General features: G+C 40.2%; 1 protein-coding gene across 1 annotated transcript in view; it reads left to right on the plus strand.

Annotated features, from left to right (window-relative positions):
- Window positions 1–18,775, plus strand: part of KCNH8 (potassium voltage-gated channel subfamily H member 8) — a 580,442-nt gene extending 561,667 nt beyond the window's left edge. Inside the window, 2 exon segments of the mRNA XM_040352973.1 lie at window positions 4,274–4,353; window positions 17,245–18,775. Of these exon segments, the coding sequence (XP_040208907.1) occupies window positions 4,274–4,353; window positions 17,245–17,964 (800 nt within the window). The 3' untranslated portion in view covers window positions 17,965–18,775.
- The last annotated feature ends 3,426 nt before the right edge of the window (window positions 18,776–22,201 follow it).

The following is a 22,201-nucleotide window of genomic DNA, read 5'->3' on the forward strand; positions in this document are numbered from 1 at the left end:
GGATAGTGAATGAAAGAAATAATTGTCTCTAGTCTTTAGAGCAGTTCCTTTTGGGAAAACATTTTTACAGTATGCTGTGCTTGTTCTAAAAGTGTCTTCTCAGCAACACATACTCTACACTGCTGCAATATATTGCCATGTCAAACCCCTCCCAGTAACATATTCATTAACTCAACTGCTGGCAATGGCAAGTAACTCTGTTACAGCTGTGTGATCTTTCCTGCTGTGTCTTTCTTATTGTTGGTGTGTTCTTGTAATTGGAAAGCTACTGCTTCTATGTCTGTTTTTGTCAACAATCTGAAAATAATTGAAGTATTTATTTTATCATTCTTACCCTGTTTGCGTGAGTAAATGTATATGGGATTTATTTTTGTCTTATCTGTGAATAATTATAGTTAGGTTAATTTCCAAGATCATTTAATATACAAGTATATAGAATTAATTATGCACAAGCATCTAGCAGTATGGGTATTCTACACTTCCGGTCATTTTGAATACACATCTAAAACACAAATAATAACCTAAACAAGCTTTCTTTTAACAAATAAAAGATAATATTTAGTAATCATTTGGGTTTGTTAGGTTAAATGTAATGTCAGATGCAGTCATAATTACCTATGACTCTTTCACATTCAGTAGGTTCTATTGTTTTGAGAGGGTTACGTTCAAACAATAAATACATAACAAGTAAGTGTACCATTAGAGCCGGTTCACACTGGGGCAACTCGTCAGGCGACTCAGCCGCCTGACAAGTCGCGTCCCATTCTATTCAATAGAACAGTTTTAATAGGAGCGACGCTCCGTCTTAGAAAAAGATTCTTGTATGACTTTGGGGGCGACTCGGGGCGACTTTCATTGACTTCTATACAAAAGTCATTTTGCAAGTCGCCTCTGAAGTCGTCTTCAGGACGCCTTGCCGAGTCGCCCCCGAAGTCGTGCTGCCCCAGTGTGAACCGGCTCTCAACAACCCCATATGTGACCCATCTAAGTCGCCTGTGGCCATCAGATAAACAAAGCATGGGAGGATGGGAAGATGGATGGACCAGCCAGGAGGGAAAATGCCAGTGGTGAGTATTTTATATTCCAAACCCGGAACAACTGTTGACCAGACTGGAAATGGCATTACAGGAAATTATGTCACAGGAAATGCATAATCCAGAATTCTGCACCTCGCTTCATCATCACAGAGTTGCATGTGGGGCTGTGGATTTGTTATCTTCTGGATATAAGTGGTACACCATATATGTCCTCTACTCTCAATAAAGAGGACATGGGGGGTCATTTACGAAAGGCAAATCCACTTTGCACTACAAGTGCAAACTACACTTGAAATTGCACTGAAAGTGCCCTTAGAAGTGCAGTTGCTGTAGATCTGAAGGGAAGCTCTGAAATGAGGGGAAGCTCTGCTGATTTTATCATCCAATCATGTGCAAGCTAAAATGCATTTTTTTTTATTTTCCTTGCATGTCCCCCTCGGATCTACAGTGATTGCACTTCCAAGTGCACTTTCAGTGCAATTTCAAGTGCATTTTGCACTTGTAGTTTGCACTTGTATGCAAAGTGGATTTGCCTTTTGTAAATAACCCCCATAGTGTTTTAGCACCTGCTTTGTGCTCAATATATGGATTCCTTGGGACCTAACATACAATTGAAGGGTTTTCCCACAGACCATATCCTATCTTGTTACTCATGCAATTTTAATTTACTTGCACTGTTGCTATATGCTCCACATATTTGAGTGAACCGGGGATCTCTTTTTTGTCTATAATAGAATGTCACGAGTTGTATTCCAAAGTGAGATTTGAGCTGTATAGTAATATTTTGACATGCAGGGTAAACTAACGATGATGGTTCAAGATTCCTCATAGAATCAAAGCAGATGTGTCCACATAGTGTTAATCCATAAAACACATTTATTAAAAGTAAAGCGCAAGGCCACTTACATGAAGATCATAAAAACAGCGCTGTGTACACAAAACATAGTAGTAAACAAATCTAGATATTCCAGAGATTGCATGCAAGCGTGGTGACGTCTATGTATGGGTGACTATGTATGTCACATTTGGTGCTGTTTCATTCTAAGCCCTTTGATGGTCTTAAACTGGCCATAGATGGATGAAAGTTTGGCCCGTTTATCAGGGACCAGACCAATTTTGATCCATGTTGTCCACTCCCTTATATGAAAAACATGTTATAAATTATAAGTCAGTTTAAAGGGGTTGTAAAGGTAATTTTTTTTCCTAAATAGCTTCCTTTACCTAATTGCAGTCCTCCTTCACATACCTCATCCTTCAATTCTGCTTTTAAATGTCCTTATTTCTTCTGAGAAATCCTCACTTCCTGTTCCTCTGTACTCCACACAGTAATGCAAGGCTTTCTCCCTGGTGTGGAGTGTCGTGCTCGCCCCCTCCCTTGGACTACGGGAGAGTCAGGATGCCCACTAACACACAGCTCCTTTCTCTATCTGCAACGTAGAGAGTGTCCTGACTCTCCTGTAGTCCAAGGGGGGGGTAAGCACAACACTCCACACTAGGGAGAAAGGACATTTAAAAGCAAAATCGCAGGATGAGGTAAGTGAAGGAGGACTGCACTAAGGTAAAGGAAGCTATTTAGGAAAAACAAATTGTACCTTTACAACCGCCTTCAAAATGTGCATAGATGAAAACAACTGTCCCAAATAAGAGTGACAGATTTTTAGAGAAATTTGGATATTTAAATTTTTGCATACGCTATATTTTTACCATTTTGCAAAAAGGCACAACGTAAAAATTCAAACTTTTTGTTATTTATTAACTCCATACAGGTTAAGCTTTTATATTTAGTAGGGATTTAGCAGGGATTTTATATATATATTGGTTTGATAAACACTTGCGCAAATACCGCAGGGTCTAAAAAATCAGTAGCATAATATCAAAGGTGTTCTTTTTATTCTAGAGGTCATATGCTTTCAGAAAATATATGGTTTTGGGGGTCTTTCACAAATTCTGAAAGCTGTAGGGGAAAAAATTAAAACCTTCCGATTCTTTGAGAAATTTGTATATTTACACTTTTGCGTCTATTCAATTCTCACCATTTTGCAAAAAGACGCAATTTTAAAGTTACAAATATTTGTTATTTATTAACTCAATACAGGTTAAGCTTTTATATTTAGTAGGAATTTTGTAAAATATGCTGTGTATGTATCTGCTAATAATGTTTTTTGTGTATTTTTCGCAAATATATTAGTTTGATAAACATTTATGCAAATATTGCAGGGTCTAAAAAATCAGTAGCACCTTATTTTTATTCTACTGATCATGTGCTTTCAGAAAATATATGGTCTGGGGGTGTCTTTTACAAATTCTGAAAGCTATAAGTGAAAAATAAAAAAGCAAAAGGAAAAATTGCAAAAATTGTATGGCCACCTGAGTGTACAAAATGGAGCACAGGGCCTGGCAGCGAAAGAGTTAAAGCTCAAAGTTGCATTTACTACCTGGTAGAGGACACAGAGCATTCTACACATACCCCACAAAAATTCATCAAAGTACATAGAATGTAAAGCTTGTCAAGTTCTCCTGCGTCCTCCCTCCTACTTGCTGACAGTAATAACAGCCATGAGATGCAGTGTTACTGTTGTATTTATTATGCTTTATTCACTCGCAGATACAAGTAATAAGCTTTAATCTGACAAGTAAAAAAAAAGTTTGATATTTCTCTCGATTTACTCCTTATTAACCCTTAGTTTACCCTAATCAGCCCTAATTAACTATTGTTTCCCTTCTCCAATCAATTATTTTTTTCCTGTTGATTTTTTTTGTCAGTTTATTTTTATTTTATTAACCATTAATATTCAAACTTGTTTTCATGTTTATTTGTTTGTTATTTTTTTCTAGTGTAACATCAGAAAATTGCAAATTCTGTGTACCAGAAATATTATTTTAGCGTAATTTTAAACTGGACAAATCACAGAATAAAACTGATATCTACCGTAAAACATTTTTTTAAGCTATCACTGGTCATAAAAGAAAAGACTTTCTTGAGTTTTTAGTCTAAGGATTACATAAAAATATATATTTTAATATAATAAAAGAAAGCCTAGTTTGTCTATATACCGTATATTATATATTGCCAAATAAACAGGTCCATAGCAGAAGTTTAAAATATGCTGCAGTCCAAAGGGAGTTTACAGGTGTGCGAGTTGAAGCATTAAAATTCTAATTATTCTAAAACTGATTTATTTTTTTGTTTGCATTATTATGTCAAGTTTACATTTTTTTTCCTTTTTATTCTACAGACTTATTGGATTTCAACCCAGCAATGCTTTTTATTACAGCAGAAGAAACCAAACAACAGATAACAAGACTCAACCATGAGGTACATTTATTTTGTATTTATGTTTTATTTATTTGTTGTGATTATAGCAGACTCTGACTCTTTTTTCTTATTTTTTCTTTGCTTTAAGTGTTATCACTTAACTTTGGGGTTTTATGCTTAACTTTTTTTTAATCCTGCTGCATTCTTCTTAATTAAATAAATAAAGATTCCAACAGGGATAATGGAACATCCTGGCATTGGCAGAGATTTCACACTGTAGCATCGGAAAGATATTAAAGAATATAACCTAGCTTAAACATGTAGCATGTACCGAAAAGGGAACTATCAATATTGGATCAACTGACCCTTTAACCTCCCTGGCGGTATGATTCTTTCAGATTTTGGGTGCTGAAAGCAGTACCAATATTTTGCATGGAAATTTGGCGTTTTATATTGTAGGCCTGTAATTCCTAGGAATAACTAATTTAATTTTGTCCAAACAAGAGTCTAGTAGACATCCTGGGTATGATAAAGTGCAAAACACAAAATCATAAATTATAATATAATAAATAACTATAAATAATTATAAAAAATAATAATATAATAATAATAAAAATTATTCAATAATGTAATCAAATCAAAAACACTGAAATTTGCTCAGTTGCAGAATTGTTGCTGTCATTAGATTTAGTGTTTGATGACGAATTTCCCCACAAATCGCTTTCGCTCAATTCTGCAAGTGATTCTAATTTATTATCGCTGTTTTCTAGCTGGTCTAAAAGCACTTTTGACGTACAGTGCCTGCCGCCGAGAATGTGTTTTTAGCACGACGGCATCGCGCTGATTCTCGGCGACAGGGTGCCGACATCTCGCACTCGCTGGAATAGTAAAAGCACATTCCAGCAAGCACGTCATAGAAGCGATGGGAGATCCGACTTGGATTCCCGCCAATTCTACACGTGTGCAGCGTTTGGCATGAATCCTGAGGGGGAACTCTCCGCCGGATTTTAAATAAAAATCCGCATGGGTTCCCCCCTCAGGAGCATACCGGGCCCTTAGGTCTGGTATGGGTTGTAAGGAGACCCCCCCCTACGCCGAAAAAACGGCGTAGGGGTCCCCCTACAATCCATACCAGACCCGTATACAAAGCACGCTACCCGGCCGGCCAGGAAAGGAGTGGGGACGAGCGAGCGCCCCCCCCCCTCCTGAGCCGTACCGGGCTGCATGCCCTCAACATGGGGGGGTTGGGTGCTCTGGGGCAGGGGGGCGCACTGCGGCCCCCCCACCCGAGAGCACCCTGTCCCCATGTTGATGAGGACAGGGCCCCTTCCCGACAACCCTGACCGTTGGTTGTCGGGGTATGCGGGCGGGAGGCTTATCGGAATCTGGGAGCCCCCTTTAATAAGGGGGCCCCCAGATACCGGCCCCCACCCTAAGTGAATGGATATGGGGTACATCGTACCCCTACCCATTCACCTGGAGGCAAAAAGTTAAACTTAATAAACACGACACAAGGGTTTTTAAAATAATTTATTAGTCTGCTCCGGAGGCTCCCCCTGTCTTCTTTATTAGCTCTTTCACCAGGGGGGGCTTCTTCTTTGACGTCTTCGGGTGGGGGCCGCTCTTCTTCGCCGCCGCCTGGTTCTCTTCCACCGCCGGGGGGGTCACTTTTATAAAAGCGCCCCCCCCGGCGGGTTTCCTCCGACGTCTTCGGCGGGGGGTGGTGTGCTTCTTCTTCCGCTATCCGGGGGGGGTCTTCTCCGCTCTCCGGGGGTCTTCTTCTATGTTCGCCGCTCTCTGCTGTTGACTCGGCGCACCCCGGTTCTTCCTCCCGCTGTCCGGTGCCTTCTCCTTCAGCGCTGAACGTCTTCTTCTTCTTCTTCTGTGCTGTGACGTCGTCTTCTTCTTCTTCTCCTCTTCTCCCGATGTTGACACATCGCCTCTTCTCGCTGCAATGACAGGTGCGCGGCTTGCATCTGACTTATATAGACCTCACAGTCCCATCATGCTCCGGTACCTACCCACGTGGGTAGGTATCACATGGGTAGGTACGGAGCATGATGGGACTGTGAGGCCTATATAAGTAAGATGCAAGCCGCGCACCTGTCATTGCAGCGAGAAGAGGCGACGTGTCAACATCGGGAGAAGAGAAGAAGAAGAAGACGACGTCACAGCACAGAAGAAGAAGACGTTCAGCGCTGAAGGAGAAGGCACCGGACAGCGGGAGGAAGAACCGGTGTGCGCCGAGTAAACAGCGGAGAGCGGCGAACATAGAAGATGACCCCCGGAGAGCGGAGAAGACCCCCCGGACAGCGGAAGAAGAAGCACACCACCCCCCGCCGAAGACGTCGGAGGAAACCCGCCGGGGGGGCACTTTTATAAAAGCGACCCCCCCGGCGGTGGAAGAGAACCAGACGGCGGCGAAGAAGAGCGGCCCCCACCCGAAGACGTCAAAGAAGAAGCCCCCCCTGGTGAAAGAGCTAATAAAGAAGACAGGGGGAGCCTCCGGAGCAGACTAATAAATTATTTTAAAAACCCTTGTGTCGTGTTTATTAACTTTAAATTTTTGCCTCCAGGTGAATGGGTAGGGGTACGATGTACCCCATATCCATTCACTTAGGGTGGGGGCCGGTATCTGGGGGCCCCCTTATTAAAGGGGGCTCCCAGATTCCGATAAGCCTCCCGCCCGCATACCCCGACAACCAACGGCCAGGGTTGTCGGGAAGGGGCCCTGTCCTCATCAACATGGGGACAGGGTGCTCTCGGGTGGGGGGGCCGCAGTGCGCCCCCCTGCCCCAGAGCACCCAACCCCCCCATGTTGAGGGCATGCAGCCCGGTATGGCTCAGGAGGGGGGGGGGCGCTCGCTCATCCCCACTCCTTTCCTGGCCGGCCGGGTAGCGTGCTTTGGATACGGGTCTGGTATGGATTGTAGGGGGACCCCTACGCCGTTTTTTCGGCGTAGGGGGGGGTCTCCTTACAACCCATACCAGACCTAAGGGCCCGGTATGCTCCTGAGGGGGGAACCAATGCCGGATTTTTATTTAAAATCCGGCGGATAGTTCCCCCTCAGGATTCATACCAAACGCCGCACACGTGTAGAATTGGCGGGAATCCAAGTCGGATCTCCCATCGCTTCTATGACGGCTTTCTCTCCATCGCGGCAAGCCAGCTCGGCGCTGGCTCCCGCGATGGGGCTCGTAGGTGGTCAATCTGGTGGTCAAAGGGAGCGAGATTGACACAATATCGCGGTCACCCACTGTAAAGGGACACTTTTTGGTTGCTATGGACAATCTCCAGTTTCCAGGCAGAAAGAACAGTTTTTATTATATAAAAGTGCATGCAGGACACTGGGCAAACCACTAGGGACAAAGGGGGTGTGTATTTATTTCATACAGTACTGTAATCTGTAAGATTACAGTATACTGTATGTGTACTGTGTTTTAACTTTTTTTAATTTTGGTCCCGATCTTTGCCCCCGTGCGTCGGCAGCACTCGGCACTGTGTGAATAGAGCGAGGAGACAGCTTAATCACACAGTGGGGAGACATTGCAGGATCCATGGACAAGGTAAGTAACTCCCTGCCTTTATCCTGCGATGCAATCCCGAGTCTGGCTCGGGGTTACCGCTATTAGTGCTGAAATTCCACCCTGAGCCAGACTCGGGAATACCGCTCAGCAGGTTAATAGGGTAAAGTGGGGCTTAGTGAGAAGAGGCTAGGAGATTAGAGTTTTTTGATCTTCCTTCAGACAGCAGTCAGTTTTAAACATTTATTTTATTAGATATATGTCTTTTATGAATTCTGATTCAAATGTAATTGATGGTTGCTATGAGCTAACACAGATATTTTATATTTAAGAGACTTCATCGTAAATAACTCCTAAAGACTGGGGCCCAGATTCACGTACCTGGGCGCATCTTTGTGCGGGCGTAGCGTATCCTATTTACGCTACGTTGCCGCAACTTAGACAGGCAAGTGCAGTATTCACAAAGAACTTGAGCCCTAAGTTACGGCGGCGTAGCGTAAATGGGCCGGCGTAAGCCAGCGTAATTCAAAGTAGGCTGGTAGGGGGCGTGTTGTATGGAAATGAATCGTGACCCCGCGTAAATGACGCGCCTAATGAACGGCGCATGCGCGCGCATGCTCAGTATCACGTCAAATTTTCTCCCTAAATTACGCCGGCTCAATGCTTAGTCAACGTGAACGTAACCTACGCCCATCCCCATTCACGTACGACTTATGCAAACGACGTAAAATACGACGCTGTTCCTACATTTCCGACGTCCATACCTTAACATGACTTACCCCTGCTTTATGAGGGGTAAAGTTACGCCGGTCGTACGCCTTACGTAAACAGCGTTTTTTAATATGCCGGGCGCAAGTACGTTCGTGAATCTGCGTATCTAGCTCATTTGCATATTCAACGCGGAAATATACGGAAGCGCCCCTAGCGGCCAGCATAAATATGCACCCCAAGATACAACGGCGTAGGAGACTTACGCCGCTCATATCTTGGCAACAGTGAGGCGTATTTGATTCTATGAATCAGTCGCAAAGATACGACGGCGCATATTTGCACTTACGCGGCGTATCTGGAGAAACGTTGGCGCAAGTGCTTTGTGAATCCGGGCCTGGGACTTTCTACTCTACAGGTATAATTGTGGTCATAGATGATCACAGGTGTTATTACAGTATGTGTTTTCATGTGGATTTCCTCCAGTTAAGCTGTTACTTCCTATAATGCATAAACATTGACTGACCATCTTACACGCTCATTCTAACATGTGTTTGTGTATGACTGTAGTGAGGATGGAGGTTAGAATGAACGCTATCTTTCAGGGGCATTGACTAATGTGAATGGTCTATGTGCTCTGCTTAGGCCTGTAGTATTTGTTAATTCTATGTGGTTGATTTTCTAATGGAAAATAGGCTGCTCAGTTTGCAAGGGAATTTGAACTTTGCAAAAGGATTTCCCCCTAGCTTAGTGAATGTGGTGAAAATTCAACTGCAAATAATTGCAAATAATGCCCAATGAATTGCAAGGGAAATAAAAACAGTATGTTTGCTTGCACATGGTTTGAAGGCAGCAGAGCGTCACCTCATTCACTAAGCTAAGGGTAAAGTCATTTTAGTAAACCTATATATGTAGGTGTGTTAGATCAGTGACAACATTTTAGCACTAATGGCAGCTTCATAATTATATAAGGAATTGTATAAGGAATTCATTTTTTTTGTTTTGTTTTTTACACATTATGATTGCTTATACCAGTAAATGTAATTGGTAGAAGAAACCATTTTTACTGAATGAAACTGATTCATTCAGTATCTTTTGTTGTGATTAGCTGTGATTGGGCAAAGCAAATCACATGGCAGAGATGGGCTGTGATTGGTCCTGTCTGCATCATGTGATCACTGTGACCAATCACAGCTAGCAACACAATTGTATACAATGGAAGCAAGTTATCCATTGTTTAGAATTCTCATGTGATCTGATGTGATTGGTCACAGTGATCACATGGTACAGAATAGTGATTAGCTGCTGAAGCGAGAGAAGTGTCATCCACCCAGAATGACAAAAGTCCCACCCAGTCTATAGCAAAATGACAGCTGAACTGCTTAAAGGAAGAAGTGTTACTTAAAGACATTACAGTGTATATGCCTTCTTATGCAACGTTAACACCTTATTCACAAAAGCAGAATGTTGACATTATTTTTACATGGATGAAATGTGACTGTATTGTAAATGTCCCTCAGAACACAAAATGTGTTTATAGGACTTTAAAGCTGTACTCATAGGAGCAAGGTTTTAACAAACAGATTCTCTTCATTTGTATGTGTTATTGTTTTCTGTACATAGGATTATAAAGGATTGCTTTAAAAGGGGATACACACAATCAGGGCCCTCTTTAATGTTGATTGGACCCTGGGCAAAAAAAAATCTTGGGGCCCCCCCCATGCAATTTTGCTCTCCAACTGCTCTGAGACACAATAAATATCAGCTAGGCTTAAAACCAATTTACAGTATCAGATCAGGCAGTGATTGCGATTTGTTACCAGAGGTTACAGCATATCATTACCAATTACTGACTGGTTGCTAGAGGTTACAGCACACATTACAGCTCACTGATTAGTTGCTAGAGGTTACAGCACATGGTTTCTTCTTTTTGATTGGTTGCTAGAGATTACTGTAAAGTAATAATGTTCACTGATTGGTTACTAGAGGTTACAGCACATCATCTCTTCACTGCAGAGGGGCAGATATACATATGCATACTGCCTTTATTTACATATGAATGCCACTGCTATTTACATATGAATGCTCATGTTATTTACATATGAATGATGGTTATTTACATGTAAATAGGCAGCATTAGTAGCAACACTTCACACTGAGATATCAAGACACAGCAAAGGACTACAACTTAAAGGGTCAAGGGAATTTAAACTGGGATAATTGGCAAGTAGGAGGCAGCTGCTTTGGGCCTCACAACAATGACATGGCCCAGGGCAGCTGACCCTTTTGCCCTAAAGATGGCCCTGCATACAATGGTGTTCATGTTTTTCATGTGGTTCTTTAATATGGACAATTTGATATTGGTTAAGCACTAACAAAATGTATTTAATTTTAACCATGGCTGTGAATTTAAAGTTTTTTTTCTCAGAGATGGCACATCTTTAGCCCTGGGTCACACTGGTGCGATTTGACATGCGTTTTGACATGTCAAATCGGCGGCAATTGCCGGCAATGGCACCGTCCTAATCGGTGCAATGCTGCAATTGCGGCGCCACACCGATTTCAAAAAGTTGTTTCTGTACTACTTTTTGTAATTTCAGGTTGCGATTTCCATTGACATCTGTGCAGAAACCTGTGCAGATGTCTGTGAAATTGGCTCTGAAATCGGGACTGGCATGGGGGAGTGAAATTGTGCGGGTTCAGCTGAACTCGCACGGCTTCATTCCCGCAGCTCATGGTGAACCTGGGCTTAAAGTCCGTCAAATAAATTTTGTGTCCTGAGGGACATATACAGTTGCTACTATACTAGGATGTGGTCCAAACTCCTTTTATAAATACTATCTATCGGTAGTGGGAAGTTAACATTGCACAGGTCCTGGACTGCTTCTGTCATTGTGCAGAAACAATGACAAGGAAAAATAAATAAATAAAAGGCATCAAATATTCTATGCTTTCCCAAAGTTTGAAGCCTGGCATGCTAGTATGCACATCAACAAAAAACTGAATGGATCAGGAGCCTTTGATGCTGATACTAGCCAAAATGCCATTGATCACTGAGGTTCTTCAACAAAGAGGGAGGGGGTGTCTCAAATAATAATACCTCTAACAAAGTATTAACCTGGGTTTTGTTGGGTTACCAAAGAAGTTATTCAGTAATTACTGTGTTGGTCTTTTACATATAGTCCTCTTTAACCTCCCTGGCGGTATGATTCTTTCTGAAAAAACATGCTGAAAGCGGTACAATTATTTGCATGGAAATTTGGTGTTTTATACTGTAGGCCTGTAATTTTTAGGAATAACTCACTTAAATCTGACCAAACAAGAATCGAATAGGCATCCCGGGTATGAATTTTTTTTAAAAACAAAATTTTAAATTATAATATAATAAATAATTATAAATAATTATAGCAAGTAATAATATAATTAAAATAAAAATTATTCAATAATGTAATCAACTCAAAATCACTGAAATTTGCTCAGTTGCAGAATTGTTGCTGTCATTATTTATTTTTTTTATGACGAATTTCCCCGCAAATCGCTATCGCACAATTCTGCAAGTGATTATAATTTATTATCGCTGTTTTCTAGCTGCTCTAAAACCATTTTTGACATAAAAAGACACTTTTGGTTGCTATGGACAATCTACAGTTTTCAGGCAGAAAAAAAGGTTTTTATTATATAAAATGACATGTAGGACACTGGGCAGACCACTAGGGACAAGGGGTGTGTGTTTTTTTTACATACAGTACTGTAATCTATAAGATTACAGTATACTGTATGTATAGTGTTTGTTTACTTTTTTGAATTTGGCGCCGATCTCCGCTCCCGTGCGTCGTAACGTCGTAGGGAACGGAGATCGGCAGCACAGGAGGACGCTGTGTGAATCGAGCGAGGTCCCGCTCGCTCACACAGCGCGGTGACATCGCTGGATCCAGGACAAGGTAAGCCAGCGCACGCTGCAGGCTCTGCATATCTACCCCGAGCGTGACTCGGGGTTACCGATTTTGGTAGAAAAAATCAACCCCGAGTCACGCTCGGGGATACCGCCAGGGGGTTAAAATACCTGTGCTGATTTCCCAATGTAATAATATATTTGCATTTGATTGAAGCACTGCTTTTAATTACTACATTATTTTAGATGTAAATTCCCCTCCCAATTTTTAATAATTTGGGTGCTGTTACATAATAACCGCAGTGGGAATATAATTTTGTACATCAAAGTTTAGAACATTAAGCCTCAGATGGTGTTGTCATAATTCTGTGTTCACATTTTACAACACATAATCACCATTACCTCTCTCCAGGCTTCTAGGGTAAAGTCCTGTGGATAAGGCTAGCTCCTAAGCTCCTAAGAAACAATTATTGTGCAGCGTCCTTCTAGAAATTTGTTTATGGTATTTGTTACACATGAATGGTGCATTAGGCACCTTAGTTAGAATATGCATTTAATCCATTAAAGATAGTTCCCAAAGATGTGAATCTGAAATGTTTAATCCATTAGAACTAATGTGAAACAACTGACTTGCAGTATTCACCTCAGTGGTAAATAACTATAATTTGTGAATAAGAAACACAAGGTTTCTACCGACTCATGTGCAGTATGAGACTCACATTTAAAGTATCATAGAAAAAAATAATAACATATTTTGCATGTCTAAAGAATGTGTAATAAAACAATGTACAGCTATTTTAGGGATGTCCAGTATTCATGGATGTGTTTTCACTGGAGATTTTGATTTGATGTTTTAAGCAATATTTACTACACATAAACAGTAGTATAGTAGTATTAATAGTATAGGATTTTGATTGATAGTCTCTAAGGATACCATATTAAAATATATTAGCATCTAGGTTTACATGTGTTTACAAGTGTGTAGTATTATTAAACACAATTGAGTGCAGATGTCATTTATATGGTAATATCAGACTTCATCGGATACACACAGCGATCAGATACTAGCAGCATTTATAAGTATTTACTCCCTTTTTACAAGGTTTTAAGACTGTGAAAAGGGTCCACAATAAAAGCTTCTACAAGCCACTGGAATGAGAAAATAATTTGGTTGGCCCCCATCCCATCTTTTTGTTCACCCCAACAGAAAAATGACATGTCAATAGTAAACGTAAAGAAAGAGCTAAGTGTGTTGGATCCTCCACTCTAACAGACCTCGACTGTCGATCAAGAATACACTTTCAAGTAAAAACTAACACTAAGCCCTGGTTCACACTGGTGCAATTTGACTTGCGATTTGACATGTCAAACCGCATGTCAAATTGGTGGCATTTACCAGCAATAGCACCGTCCTAATCTGCGGCACTGCACCAATTTCAAAAAGTAGTTTCTGTACTACTTTTTGTCATTTCGGCCCGCGATTAACGTTGACATCTGTGCAAAAACTGCACAGATGTCTCTGTAGTCACGGCCGACATCGGGACTGACAAGCGGGAGTGAAATCGTGCGAGTTCAGCTGATCTCGCATGGCTTCATTCCCGCAGCCCAGTGTGAACCTGGGCTAACATGCAAAAAATCTCTGGTGGCAACTCCCAGAACGAGGAAATAAGGTCACTTTTCAATCTGAAAGGGGATGATTAAAATCTTGTACATACAGGTGGGTCGCTGAGATCTGGTGCCATCGGAAGGGATTATTATTATACATTATAACTAAACAAAAACACTCACTGGCCAATATATCAAATGCTTTTGATGACCACTGAAACTCTGGTTGATGGTGGCTTGCCTAAAGCTAAAGCAGGTTCTAGTGGTCCCCATGGAGTTGCCCCTTTTTCCCCATAAACAATAATTGGACTGACCTTGAATCTCATGTGCACCACTGACATCTATGTTCATCTAGCAAATATAACTTTGCCTAAACTGAGCACAGCAAAAAAGCACCTGTATATGACCACCTTAAAGCTCTGCATTTCACCACCCAGGGGCAGAAGGCATAAATGGTAGTAGCTCATTTACTCAGCAAAATTCAGTCTGAAAACAAACGCCTATTGCCATCATAATTTAAAAAAAAAACTGTGTTGAGATTTTTAATGACTGTTAAAATGTTATTTAAAGCATTCCTTTCAAGCCCACAAAATACCATTGTATTCATCTGTCAAATCTATATCAGAAATCAAATAGCTAGGCAATTATATTATTCAGACTAATTGGTAGCATTTGTAACTTCGAATGTCAGTAAATAATGTACCTGTCACATTATCTATGTATCTGACAGCTGAGTTTATGTTTATAATGAGGATATGCTGTCAAGACAGGACAACATCATTCTTTACAAATTGGTCTATTTATTTTCTCTAGACTAGTGGCATTAAAGTGACCTAAATATTGTTGGTTAATAGATAAGTAAACCATGCTCTCTGCTATAATTAATACAATGTTTTCAGTGGAAAATAATATAATAGAAGACAAAGTTATAGGTGAAGGGGTTAAGGCAGTCAGGTTGTTTCTTTACCTTTACTTTTGCTAAAGGAAAAGGTTAAAATATTTTTTTAGGAATAGTTGTAAATTTAATACCTCTAGTGTAGATGTTGATAAAAGAAAAAAAAAGTTTAGCTAGAACAAGCTGTTAAATGTGGTCAGGTTGCTGAAATGTCCCAATGGGCTCCCAGGGTGTAAGGAGTAGAGTTATGCCCCGTACACACGTGCGGGATTTTTGACTGGAAAATTTCCCGTCGGAGATCCCGAGGGGAAAGCCGACAACCTGCTCGGTTTTGTCTTTTCCCTACACACGGCTGGTTTTCCCAACTAGAAAACTGTGAATGAGCTTTGGTCGGAAATCCCAGCCATGTGTATGCTCCATCACAGTTTTTCCCATAGGAAAACTGCCAAAAACCGCCGGGCAAAAAGTCAGCCGGTTTTCCCGGTGGGAAAAAAGAGAACTGGTTCTCTTTTTTTGGTCCGTTGGTTTTTGGGCAGTTTTCCCGTCGGAAAAACTGCGAGGAGCATACACACAGCCGGTATTCCCGGCCAAAAGCTCTCCTCAAAGTTTTCCCGTCGGGAAAACTGATCGTGTGTATGAGGCATTAGCCTCTGATTTGTCTTAGATTTTTTCTAAGACCCATGTTTATCACAGTTCCTCATTCAAACTAGTTTATTAGAGGCTATAGAGCAATATATGAAATGGTATTATAGTGTCATAATATCAGCTTGTTGCCAGGAAAGAATTGCTGAGACAGCAGCATGAATACGCACCTGCAAACCAGTGAATTGTAGGCCATCGCTACTCCCTTTCTGGTGAATGAGATTCTTAAAAGCAGGTGAATTGTCCCTTTAGTGATGCTGCTATTGTGGATCTGCTGCCAGTGACCAGATCACATAAAATTAAACGTTTTCATTGAGTAAGATCATGATCTAAAACTATAAGTACACTCAGTTTGTTAGAATTTTACATACTTTATCATTTTAAGATGCAGACCTTCCCTTTCAAAGAACTTGTGCCCATCTAAGAAGTCAAACCAGTTCTCTGGCAACCAAACTCTTCTTTCTTGCACCAATGTTTGAGCCACCTATTTAACCCCAAGTGTTTCCATTGTCTCTCTTGTTGCAATTTAACCTCTTGCAACCCATGTAATGCATATGTGCAGTATACTGTATATACCGTATATTCCGGCGTATAAGACGACCTTTTGCATCTAAAATAATGCCCCAAAAGTCGGGGGTCGTCTTATACACCGGGTACCTGTGTCAGAGGGTGTCAGACGGCGGCCATCCATTATTCAAAAGCCGCGCCTCCTCCTCAGACTGTTCCATGATAGGCGGAACACTAATTTTCCCAGCAGAGCCTCTGTTCCGCCTGTTAAGCCTATCACGGATGTCCTCTCATCCTCGGCCTTGGATGAGAGGACATCCGTGATAGGCGGAACACTGAACAGAGGCTCTGCTGGGAAAATTAGTGTTCCACCTATCACAGAACAGCCTGTGAAGGAGGCGCGGCTTTTGAAAAATGGATGGCCGCCGTCTGTATGCTGAAAACAGGAGAAGGTGGGGAATAGAATGGCACAGTGAGGCATGTAATAACTGCACAGCGAGGCATGTTATAATGGCACAGCGAGGCATGTAATAATGGCACAGCGAGGCATGTTATAATGGCACAGCGAGGCATGTTATAATGGCACAGCAAGGCATGTTATAATGGCACAGCGAGGCATGTAATAATGGCACAGCAAGGCATGTAATAATGGCACAGCGAGACATGTAATAATGGCACAGTGAGGGGTCGTCTTGTACAGAGAGTATATCCCAAAACCAAGATTTTAGCTGGAGAATTAGGGGGTCGTCTTATACACCCAATCGTCTTATATGGCAAATACAGTATACAGTTTGCACAATATACTATCTGGATGGCTTATTGTTTCAGTAATTCAGCAAATTCAGCAAAGGTCTTGGTTGTATTCTGTTAAATGCATACAGCTACTAGTAAAAAAAATATGAAAAAGCTATATGCTAAATAACAAGGTACAATTTTAAATTATAAACATATTCTGCAAGCAAGTAAAATTGTAAAAGTAACATAGTAGGTGACTGACATTCATTTTAAATTACCAAAATATGTAGTCATAGAAAATACATGTTATACCCTTATACTGTCTGTCATAAATGGTCAGTTAGAGGTTTGTAGAAAAATAAAATGTTTGTTTATTTTGCAGGAAACTAGATATATTGTGGACTGTAATAACACCATGTTTCGGTTTATTTTTTTTTTCTAGGTCAGTACTTTAACTCATGAAGTATCCCAGCTCAGCAAAGATATGAAGATTGTCATGAATATTTTAGAAAACTTGTTAGCTGCACAAAGACCAGTTGGATATTATTCAACTTATGGTACAGTGATAGATGGAATGGGTACTACAATAGGTTCCCCAATGGATCAGATGCAAACTAGAATGACATGGACAACAAATCAAGCTTGCATGCAAAGGCAAGATTCCCTGGTTGGGACTCCAACACAGCTGTGTCAAGGTACAGTTGTATCTGACTTGTGGAACATGGATCCTTCCAGTGTAGGAAGCAGCCCTCAAAGAAATGTATCAAATGTAGAGAATTCATTAGAAGGTGAATATTACTACACGGCAGGCCTTGGATATTCTCCGTCACATTATCAAGTTATTCAGGCTGACCAATATTCTTATTTGAAGTGTACATCTCCTCATTCGGACACCACATTAACTCCTCTGCAGTCTATCTCTGCAACTCTTTCCCCATCTATGTGTTCATCATCTGACACTTCTCTGCAGCTTGTGCTGCCAAGTAGATCTGAAGAAGGTTTTAGCCAAGGAGAAATTAGTTCACTAAGCCTTGAAAATCTGCCAGGTTCTTGGGATGTAGAAGGAACAGTTGGCATCTCTGGACAGTCAACGGAGGAGTACCCCCAGGACATTATTACAAGTCAAATAGATTTTAAAGATGACAAAGCCATAAATGTATAATGATAACTGACCAATACTATTCAGCAGAAGCAGCAATGTAGAAACTCTTTATGCATGAGACTGCAAAGACACACGGAAAAGTTGGTTTTGTTTCAACTATTTTGAAAAAGATATAACTAAGAAACTAACACAAAAAAGCACAGTACCTTAACATATTTATTTAGAAGTGCTGAGGGTGTGTTTTCTGTTACTTATGTAAGCTATTGGTCTGTGTTCCAGGTTTTCTAATGCAGACTGAAGACCCTGAGGGTCAAAACAGCTGGGATTCATATACAAAAGAACACATGACCACATATGTCGTAGGGAGTTCTTATATCACAAAGCAAAACGCTCTTTCCTGAGTGCCTGATTGTCATTTGCAAACAATAGCACTGTCAATGCTTGCTTCAGGTGACCATGATTCCTGCTGTCTATTTGTCAGTTCAGAGAAGACATAGGGACAATTATCGCTGCATGTCATCTCCTAGACAATCAACCAAACAGAGTTGGTAGATGGTGGGTTAACCGTTGCACGTTATTTGTCATTTTAATGAAACCTCTTTATTTATCAGAAAAAAAAGCTATTTTTATATTCTTGGTATGAAATATGTATTTAAACTATTTAAAATATTTATAACTAAATGTCTTTTTTTGGTAAGAGCTTGCAGTTTTCAAGAGAAATGCACAATTCTTATGCATATTGTATTAAACAATTTATTATTCAGAAAAAATAAAAGTGTACATAATTAATATAATATCCCATTTGCATGTAGGTTGGATGAATGTATGCATCTGATACATTTTAGAGTATTTACAATGCCAAAATGGTTGAATTGCTGAAATCATATATATATATATATATATATATATATATAGTGATACCTCGGTTCACGAACTTAATTCGTGAACTGACTCTGGTCGCGAACCGAATTGGTCGTGAACCGAGGCACATTTTCCCATAGGGTTCAATGTAAATCCAGTTAATCCGTGCGGACCTTTTTTTGGGGGTTTTTGAAGCACAAAAATATGAAACAAATTACAATACACATTAGTACAGTATAGTAATGTATAAAGAGAGGACACTAACCTTGCTTGAGATGACTTCTGGCATGGAGGAAGGCAGGTGGGAGGCAGTTATTGTTTGGAGGGAGAGTCCCCCTCCATAAGGACATCAGGGGAATCTCCTTCAGTGAACTGTACAATACAGCAAGGACAGTACTGTATGTGCTAAAAAGCACACCCAAAATCAAAAAATCACTCAAAATGTTTGCAGAGTACTCACAGTACTTCTTTCTGTGTGTCTTCTTCTCTCCACGGTCTTCCTACAGAAAGTCACGACCATGTGACAGCCGGGAAATAGCATTAAAATGGCCGCGGCTCCTGTTCGTGAACCGAGGCGGAGTTCGTGAACCGGAGCATATTTTTATGAACTTTCCTGTTCGTGAACCGAGTTGTTCGTGAACAGAAGCGTTCGTGAACCGAGGTATCACTGTATATATATATATATATATATATATATACATACATACATATATATATATATATATATGTATGTATATATATATATATATGTATATATAACATAAATAGTTAAAAATAGTATATTCATAAAAATGTCTTACTTTACTTTATTCAATATAAAATTAGCACAACTCTTCTTTTATTTTGGGAAACAAATAATATTTTTTTTTATTTCTAGGCAACCTTGATTCAAAAATCAGAAAATAAAAATAATATACACAATGGGGAAGATTTACTAAAGGGAAATCCACTCTGCACTACAAGTGCACTGCAAGTGCACTTGAAAGTGCACTTGTAGGTGCAGTCGCTGCAGATCTGAGGGGAAGCTCTGAAATTAGGGGAAGTTCTGCTGATTTTATCATCCAATCGTGTAAAAGCAAAAATTGTGTTTTTTATTTTCCTTGCATGTCCCCCTCAGATCTACAGAGACTGCACTTGAAAGTGCACTTGCAGTGCAAAGAGGATTTGCCTTTCGTAAATAGCCCCTTATATCTTTTTTTTTTTCTTTCATAAAGGTAAAGTTAGCAAGTTCAGTAACCTTGCTTTTTTGCAGAGATCTCACCAAAGCAAACATTTCAGCCCTACAAGAAGCTATTTTATTTATTTTTTATCTTGAGACTTAAACATTTCTTCTTATTAGTGTAGATGATATTTTCATTATTTCTATTCTGCATTATTTATGTAGCTCTTTAGAAATTTGTTGTCATCAGGTTGTGTAGAGTGTCACTTTGCTTTTGTTAATAATTAAGGAGAGAAAACATGAAAATAAACAATGTTTTAACCAAAGACTAATTAATGTTGATGTCTGGATTTTGTGAAATAAATTTATCTCAAGGTTTTATCATTATCTCAGGGTCTTTACTTAAATGTACTTTGCTTCCTTTCTACTTCCACCCCTGTCAAACCCATCATTTCCTAATAATGAAAATGTTTTCCAAGATAGGTTTTAAAAGCAGCAGGGTGGTCCTGATCACATACAGTTTTAGGTATGATATACTTGCTGCTTGCTAGATTATAAAAAAAGGGGTGTTTAACTGTAAAAATAGATGAAGCAGGGAGTAAGGGGTTATACAGACCATGATCTGACAACCTAATTACTCCCACAGAATTTACATTACAATTTGAATGTCTCTCAGTACCAGTACACTTAGTATAGAGTGATATAATAATCAATTTATTTTTCACCTTCCAGCCATTTAATCCCACAGAGGCTATGAGCAATAAAGTTAGCTTTGATTTTCTTTTGTTGCACTATGAGCTCCAATTCTTCCCGGAGATTTCCAAAGCAATTGCAGTATAGGTGGAAGATGTGATCACTCCTGCATGTTCTAGGCCTATGACCTCATACACACGACCGAGGAACTCGTCGGAAAAGACACATCGTTTTCCTCAATGAGTTCCTTGTTAGAAAAAAAAAATATCAGAAGGTATCCAAAGGATAAAAACTGATCCTAGCGCTCTATGGACGTGGTGGAATATGTGTAATAATCAATAGTTTTGCAGACAAGCAGCTGTTATAATAGGGTAAGAAATGAAAAGCAATGTGTCTCTGAATAGAAGCACTAACAGCGCTAAGGTGACTAATTAAACCTGTAATTAACCTTCTGCTAAATTAGTCTCACTGAGTGAGGATGAATGCAATGTGTATGACCACAAAATGAAATAGGTTTAAAATATAAAATCATGTGAACCAAAAGGAATAAAAATGCATAAAGTCCATTCACAGAAAAAACTGTATAAAGTCTCTTAAACCGATGTATTTCATAAAATCCTTGAAACTTCCAATTGTAAAATAATCTTCATACCGGGTCTCCCTTAGGAGTTCTACTCACCAGATGCCTATGGTGTGTTCAGCATTAAGAACTCCTTGCTCATACTGGTATTCCTTTCAATGGATTGCCTTAAAAGTCTCCTCAATCTTCCAAAAATATCTCCTTCCTCCTGTTGTCACCGTATCTCAGTAGGTTTGGTATAGGTCATAAATGAGGGAGTGTTTCATGTAAGGCAAGTGAAAAGACATATAGTGTAATACTGTTTTTTATTGAGAACCATGCCCCATAAAAATATATATATGCTTACAAATGTTGAAGATAAAATACAGCACATCAAACGTAGTGAACTGCAGCTCTCGTCCGCTCTAGGTGCACAGTCAGCTCAGCTCCAGCTGACAGGCTCCCAGTTCAGTGTGAACGCTGTGTGTAGTGGAAGAAGCACGTCGTGTAGCCTTCCACTACACACAGCGTTCACACTGAACTGGGAGCCTGTCAGCTGGAGCTGAGCTGACTGTGCACCTAGAGCGGACGAGAGCTGCAGTTCACTACGTTTGATGTGCTGTATTTTATCTTCAACATTTGTAAGCATATATATATTTTTATGGGGCATGGTTCTCAATAAAAAACAGTATTACACTATATGTCTTTTCACTTGCCTTACATGAAACACTCCCTCATTTATGACCTATACCAAACCTACTGAGATACGGTGACAACAGGAGGAAGGAGATATTTTTGGAAGATTGAGGAGACTTTTAAGGCAATCCATTGAAAGGAATCCCAGTATGAGCAAGGAGTTCTTAATGCTGAACACACCATAGGCATCTGGTGAGTAGAACTCCTAAGGGAGACCCGGTATGAAGATTATTTTACAATTGGAAGTTTCAAGGATTTTATGAAATACATCGGTTTAAGAGACTTTATACAGTTTTTTCTGTGAATGGACTTTATGCATTTTTATTCCT

This window comes from Rana temporaria, chromosome 5, assembly GCF_905171775.1.
Source record: "Rana temporaria chromosome 5, aRanTem1.1, whole genome shotgun sequence".
Lineage (NCBI taxonomy): Eukaryota > Metazoa > Chordata > Amphibia > Anura > Ranidae > Rana > Rana temporaria.